Source organism: Elephantulus edwardii, unplaced genomic scaffold (genome assembly GCF_000299155.1).
Source record: "Elephantulus edwardii isolate Elephantulus edwardi_28Jun2011 unplaced genomic scaffold, EleEdw1.0 scaffold00097, whole genome shotgun sequence".
NCBI lineage: Eukaryota > Metazoa > Chordata > Mammalia > Macroscelidea > Macroscelididae > Elephantulus > Elephantulus edwardii.
The window spans coordinates 1461046-1468084 of record NW_006399847.1 but is presented as its reverse complement, the minus strand read 5'-3'; the positions used below and the strand labels follow the sequence as shown (position 1 = coordinate 1468084).

Sequence of the window (7039 nt, the reverse complement as noted above, 5' to 3'; positions counted from 1 at the left end):
GAAGAGCCACGTGAAGGGGTTCTTGGTGGGGAATGGGATCTTCCTGGTCTTGGACCCTGCAGGCCGCAGGTTCCTCAGGGCCATGTGGATGGAGAAGTTGCCAAGCTGGCAGATCACAAAGATGGCCAGGGCCAGCTTCACCTGCTGAGCTCCATAGGTGGGGGGTGTGTAGAGGGGGTGGTTGATGTAATAGGCCATCCAGGCAGCAAAGCCCCAGTAGTACGTGCAGTTCTTGAAGATGTTGTGCAGGGGCATGGTGCCGTGGTAGAAGCGGTGCACGAACATGGTCTCCAGCAGGCGCTTGATGTAGTGGAATGAATGGCAGATGCAGGCAAAGTGCACCACTGTGTGCCGGCTGGACGTGAAGTCATATTTGTGACCATAGATGAAGGGCACCCAGAAGTAAAGAGCAGGTAAATGAAGAGGGCCCCGCGTACTCCGTGAGGAACACCGTTACCCGGCTGATCTGGGCCCCAAGGTCTCGGAAGTACAGTGTGGCTGTGGTGCCCACGGGCAGCTTCTGCAGGACATCCTCATCCTTCAGGGACTTGCCCTTGAGGTCCAGGCGGAGGGCCTGGCGGGGAGGATACCACTGTGGATGACTCTTGGTGAAAAGGTTTTTGATCTCAGCGATAGTGGCGTGGGGTTCCACCTTGTCCAGGAAGCAGAGTTTCTCCCTGGTCTTCGCATCCAGAATCTCCACCTCATAGTGCTTCATGGTTTCTTCGCACAATGGTTCTACTGCTGCTGCAGATACCTCCTACCTGTGCGCACCACAGAAAGGCACACTTCCCTCACTTTGATTTTGATTTGCATCTCTCTTATTGCCAGTGGTTTTGAGCATTTCTTCATGTGTTTGCTGTCTATTTGAATGTCTTCCTCTGTGAAAACTCTTTCCATGTCTTTTTCCCATTTTGTAATTGAGTTATCAGCCTTTTTCTTTTGGGGTCCCAGGAGTATTCTGTAAACTTTTGTTATAAAACCCTTGTCTGAAATGATATTGCCAAATGTTTGTTCCCAATCAGTAGGTTTTCTTTTCACCCTGTTGGAAAAAGTTTTTGTTGCACACAGGGATTTAATCTTCAGAAGGTTCTATTCATCAAGTTTATCCTCTTCAGATAGTACATCTCTGGCTGTACTGTTAAACGTTCTTGATGATGACTTTTTATCATTATATGATGATTATCATGGTCTCTTGTAAGTTATTTTGACTTAATGTATACTTTGATGTTAAAACAATCACTCCAGTTTTTATTTTACTGCTCTTTGCATGGTTTTTGTTCCTAAGCCTTTCACCTACCTGTGTCATTGTCTAAAGAGGTCTTTCATAGACAGCATATAGTAGGATTACATGTACAATCCATTCTGCTAATATCTGCCTTTTTGATTGCTGACTTTGATTCATTTACTATTAAAGAAATTATCAGCAAAGACTTCACATTTTGCTATTTGTGTGTGTGTGTGTGTGTGTCATTTCTTCCATTTCTGTTTTGGCATTTAGTTGACTTTTCTTTGTGAGCCACTTTGATTCCATTCTCGTTTCATTTTATGTGTGTAATTTTGGGAGTTCTAGGGCACAGTCCTCTGGGAGTTGTGCTGCTAATCTTTGTCCATACCTCTCTGAAGGCTCAGAGAGAGAGGGATGGGCAATCTCAGGTGTGATTTACAGTCCAGAAACACAGTGCGGGTCAGCTACGAGTTGGTTCTGACTTCATGAAATGAGAGAAATAGTTTTGGCTATTTTCTTTGCTGTTATTGTAGAGAATAGATATAGCATCCTAGATTTATAACAGCCTTGCCTTGTGAATCACGAGTTTTCTGTCTGGCTTGTGGAAATGTGCTGCTTTTGGCCCTGTGGTCTATGGGAGGAGGGCTGCTTTTCTTTTTGGGCTTTTCCTTTCCCAAATCTTGGATAGTTTCCTTATTTACTCCTTGATGAGAATGAGAATTTAGGTGAATTCTCCAGGTCTTCTGTAGAGCTCCAGAATCTCTTTCTTTGAGGCTGATTGTTCTCTTATACTCTTGTTTTGTGAGTGGCACCTTATTTTTTTTTGACACTGCATGTTTTCAGATCTCCTTCCACAACTCAGAGAATCTTTGGAGCTCTATTTAAATTCTTCCTTCTTATGGTCTGGAAATTCTCTGTAGACAGTTGGCTAGAGCGATCTAGTTTTATTTTACCAACACCACAATTCTTCACCAGCATCACAATTCAAATCATCCATCTCTGGTCTTCCTTATTTATTGTCCAACTTACATATGCCTGAATGGCATGGCAGTTGATCATACCATGGCTTGGGTCAGGTGCATCTTAGTCTTTAAAGGGACATAAATTAAATATTGAGGCAAAATCTTTCTGAGTAGCCCATGTGATGCCCTAAGCCCACATTGCCTGGTGGGAGCATTAATTATGCCCAACCCTGTGTAAACTCTGGGGATTGTTCCTTTTAATGGTTTCGTGTGTGTGTGTGTGTGTGTGTGTGTGTGTGTGTGTGTGTGTGTGTGTGTGTGTTTTTTTTTTGTTTTTGTCTTTTGAGTAGTTTTATACATATGCTTATTAGTATTTAACTGGAGGTTGCTGCTTACAGTTCTTGACAGTTTTCTCCTTTTTGGTTCCTACCTTGAAAACTCTAACCATTGCTTTCTGGATTCTAGGCTCTGTTTCCTTTGACACAAACTGATGCTAAATGAATCCTCTTCTCTCTGCTGCTGCCTGGAAACTTTCTCAAGGCAGTTGTTGTTGTTAGTTGTTAAGTGCTATCAAATTGAGTATGACTCAGAGCAACAGATCTGAACTTGTCCTATCCTGGGCCATCCTTATCTCTAATGTACTTGATCCCATTGCTGCAACCATTGTGTTAATTCATTTCGTTGAAGGTCTTCCTCTCTTTCAATGGTCCTGCATTTTTCCAAGCATGATATCTCTTTCCAGGGACTAGCCTCTGCTAACAATATGCCCAAATTTGTGAGCAAAGCTTTGCTACCCGTGCCTCTTAAGGAGCACTCGGGATAATTGTTATTTTTTCATTTCTTAATTGCCCTGTACTGATTGACATTCAAAGTCTGGAAACAGTTACTTTTTTTTTAATGTGTCTTATACATTCCAAATCTATCTTGTATTCTTTTATGTATAAACACTTAGAGGAATAAATCTGTGCCATAGTTCTTTATGTCCAGAAGTGAAACTCAGGCATCTAGTTTTTAAGTTACATCAGTGTAATTTTTTTCATAACACTTTCAAATCTGCTTTAATTTCCTTTTCCGTCCATGTGCACACACCACTTCACTTATTGCAGCTACAAAGTCACTTGATGTTGGTCAAGTAACATTTCTTTTATCATTTTATCCCTAAAAATTGTGTTAGCATCAAAGGACAGTTAACCAGTGTTAAATCCATACAATATATACATAGCAGAGCACATTAAGCTTTAGATACTTCGCAGTTAAATCACTTAAAAAGAGGAAAAGACCCCCATTATACTGATCTTGATCAGGTATTTTCCTGTCCCTAAAATGGCATCTGTACAGTGGTTCAAAGGGCAGCAGAGACAACAGCCAGTTATTTCAGAGGACATTGAACATTATGATCTGGTAGCACATGAAGGTGTCACCCCAGTGTCACGTACCACCCACCTTTCTCCAAGGTGGTCTCATAATTTTAGAATGGCAGGTCCAGCTCATGCAAAGTGGGTACAGAAAACAAAACATTTACTCTGTATTGACATCTTACTCAGCCTGTATATTCACTGTGATTTTGAATGCTACCCATCCTGAAAATTTGTCACAGGCATCCTGGTTTTTCAGGTTGGATGCCCCTTCCGTCTTGCAGTCAAATGTGGCTTCTTTCTTCGTAACATTAAGAGGACTAAAGAATGCTTGAATGACAACGATTGGCTGCAGATACCCCATATGTAATTTCCCCCCCTAATAAGGAACTTATTTTAAGTCTGTACTTTCTGCAGAAGGGTATGTTGAGATATCTGCCATCTGTTCATTCTTTGAAGTACATCTTATCTTTGGTCCTCCTTTAGGCTTTAATCCAGTTATTTGGTTCATTTTCACAAGAATACAAGAGTTTCCTTTGGAATAGCCATAGGTAGGATAATTTGAGCCACTGCAGTCTTTAAGTAAATCCAGAGGAAACTGACACCCAGAATAAAAATGACTCTTCTGTTCAAAAAGTATTCCTTTAGCACCTGTTTTGAGGTTCTTTTGGACTATATGACTTTAGAAAATGGTCAGGGTCTTTAATGTATCTTTCATAGGAATATGTGTCAGACCAACTGAATGAATATTCTAAAGCCTCACTGGTTTTGGAAAACCCATAAGCCCTGGACTGGGAATCTGGTCGTGGTATTTGGGAAATTCATCATTCAGTGTCTGGAGCATGACCCACATTGTGAATGTGAAGAGAGCAGCCAAGAAGCCATAGAAGACTAGGTAGAAGAGCAAGATCAAACCTCAAGTCTTGGCGGTGTGCCCTAGGAACTCTCTGGTGTTGAGTTTATAAATGAAGAGCTTCTACTTGACCAGGCTCTGGTTGAAGGACTTCTTGTCTTTCTTAATCATGTTGTGTGTGTGTGTGTGTGTGTGTGCGCGCGCTCGTGTCCCGGGAAGGTGCCCTGCGGCTGCGGGTGACAAGGCAACAAGGAGCACAGAGACGCGTCCCATCCCAGCTCAAGCAGCGAGCAGCCGGGCAGAGAAAGCTTGCGACACCACCTCGCTGCATCGCATAGTACAGCAGACTGCAGCCAGCAGGGCTTAGGCGGCCACATGGGAGCAGTTTCATTTTTATAAAATTTTTGACTATTTGCTCATTTGACAGTGCCATTTTTTCTTTTGCCTTACATTTCAAGCTGTATTTTTTCTTAAATTCTTTTATTTCATTTTATTATTTTTGTGTGTGTACGGTCAAATCGGATCTGATTCGTACAGGAGAAGTTTGTCCCTCCTTTTTCAGCAGAGCATCTGGTGGATTCAAACTGTACACCTCTGGGATTGTAGTGCAGCTTCTTGCCATTAGGCCACCAGAGCTCTCTTCAAGCTGTATTTTTAAAATCAGAAGTGTGTTTCTAATTTTTGGTAGGTGCTGCCATGTTGATTCTGACTCACAGTGAGCCAGTATGACAGTAAAGTCCTGCCTGGCAGCATTTCTAAACTGTAATGTTTGGAAAAGCAGACTGCTAAGTGTTCTTCAGAGCCATTGGGTGGGTTTGAACTGTGAGACTTTTGGTTAGCAGCTGAATGCTTAAACCTTTTATCACCAGGTCACCATCTTTTACTATTAGACCTCTGAAAAGATCTGATATTAAATGTTGTGATTTAAGCTTAATTCTCTTTGTAGTTTAGCAATTTCATTTTCTTGTGGGAATATTCAGATTATCAAGTTCATTTTGTATATTTTAAGAGTATAGATTTATGTATGTGTTACTTATTTGTTGGTACCTTTGTCAGTTTTATTTCATTCTACAATTAGCAGTTCACAAATACACTAGCACATTTCTTTTTTATTCTAGTATAAGTTTGTTGTAGATACTAAGAATGTTGAACTTCTTATTGTTGTTGATTGCCATTGAGTCAAGCACGACTCTTAGCAACCCTATGAACAAAAGACATGAAGCCTTTCTCTAACTATCATTGTTTCTGAAGTTCATAGTTTCCAGAGGCATGTTGTTTAGGAAGTGGATGCTATTCCTGCTCAAACAGAATAGGAGTCTCATTGACAGAATTGTTTCACTGGCAGTGCCTTTTCTTTTAATATATTTTTAAAAATTTTCTTACAGATCAGGATGCTAATATCTAATGGATCTTCACAGTTAATCCAAGAAGGTCTCAAAAGTGGTTTTCTTTGTCCACTTTCTGAAAAACCGGACAAGTGTAGCAAACCCATTACTTTACCATGTGATACTTGCAATTTATCAGAATTGTGTGAAATGACGAAGCATTGGTCTTCTCTGCATGAAAAGGAGCCTGAGATATTACAGCTGATGGAAGATGATGCATTTGTTACAGAGCAGGATTTATTTTCACGAGTTGTTGAAAACAAATCTCCCTTCACAAAAGTAATTACATTAATGAAACAGAAATACTTGCTTCCACCAAAGAGTCGTTTTCTTTTGTCTGACATTTCGTGTATGCAACCACTTCTCAATTGTAAGTAATTGTTTTATTATTAGAAATAGATAGTTTTTCTACAATCTCAAAAGTAAAAATGTACTCTGAATTTTGAGTAAGGGTAACATTTTCTGAATGTAGGGCGAACGCTTTTCCAAGTTTCATTCTTTTAATACATTTTATTTTCATACCAATTTTACTTCATATATTTTAAATTCTAAATCCTTAGTTTGAACAAAGGATCATAAACTATGCAATTGCCAAACAAGCAAATACTACTCTCTAGTGGGGGCACTGTTTTAACATAGTCTCTAGAGAGATGTGATGCTGACTTAAAGATCATCCTTCTTTGCTGGTTCAAATTCACCAATTGCTCCTCTGGGGAAAGATGAACAATCTGTCTGTGCAATTTACCACTTCCACTAGGAGTGGTTTCTGAGTCAGTTCCAACTCCATAGTAATGACTTTGGCTAACTCTGACTCTAAAGCTAGGAATTTAATAATGTAATTATGTTTAGCCAAATAACTTAATTCTTCTTCATAGCAGAGTAGAAACATTTCAAACATTAATATTCATTCCCAAATAATTTTCATTTTTTAAGTAAAATTGTAAGCTAATTGCAAAGCTTATTGTTGAAATTTTCTGAAAATATTATCCTTTATAAAGTTAGAGAATTTAAATGCTTAAATTTACAGTTGCATAGACCTGGTTTGAATTTGTATCTTGAAGCTTAGTTAACTGTATATTTTACTAGTCACAACTTTGGTAGCTATTTGCTTCTCAGAACTGAGGCTCAGTTTCTTAATCTGTAAAGTTAACATGATAACACCTATTTCTGGGGGTTATTTTAAGGGTTCAATAAAGACATCTGTATGTAATGCTTCATTTAGTGATTTATGTATTTGAAGTTATATATATTATTAT

The 7039-nt window shown here is 39.5% G+C and overlaps 1 protein-coding gene and 2 pseudogenes across 1 annotated transcript in view; 1 reads left to right on the top strand and 2 right to left on the bottom strand.

Moving 5' to 3' along the window:
- LOC102844643 lies at positions 1 to 718 on the bottom strand (annotated as a pseudogene).
- METTL4 (methyltransferase like 4) overlaps positions 1 to 7039 on the top strand; it is a 58489-nt gene that overhangs the window by 30203 nt on the left and 21247 nt on the right. Inside the window, exon 3 of the mRNA XM_006891386.1 lies at positions 5784 to 6153. Coding sequence (XP_006891448.1) covers positions 5784 to 6153 — 370 coding nt within the window. The remainder of the gene's footprint in view (positions 1 to 5783; positions 6154 to 7039) is intronic.
- LOC102844224 lies at positions 3727 to 4569 on the bottom strand (annotated as a pseudogene).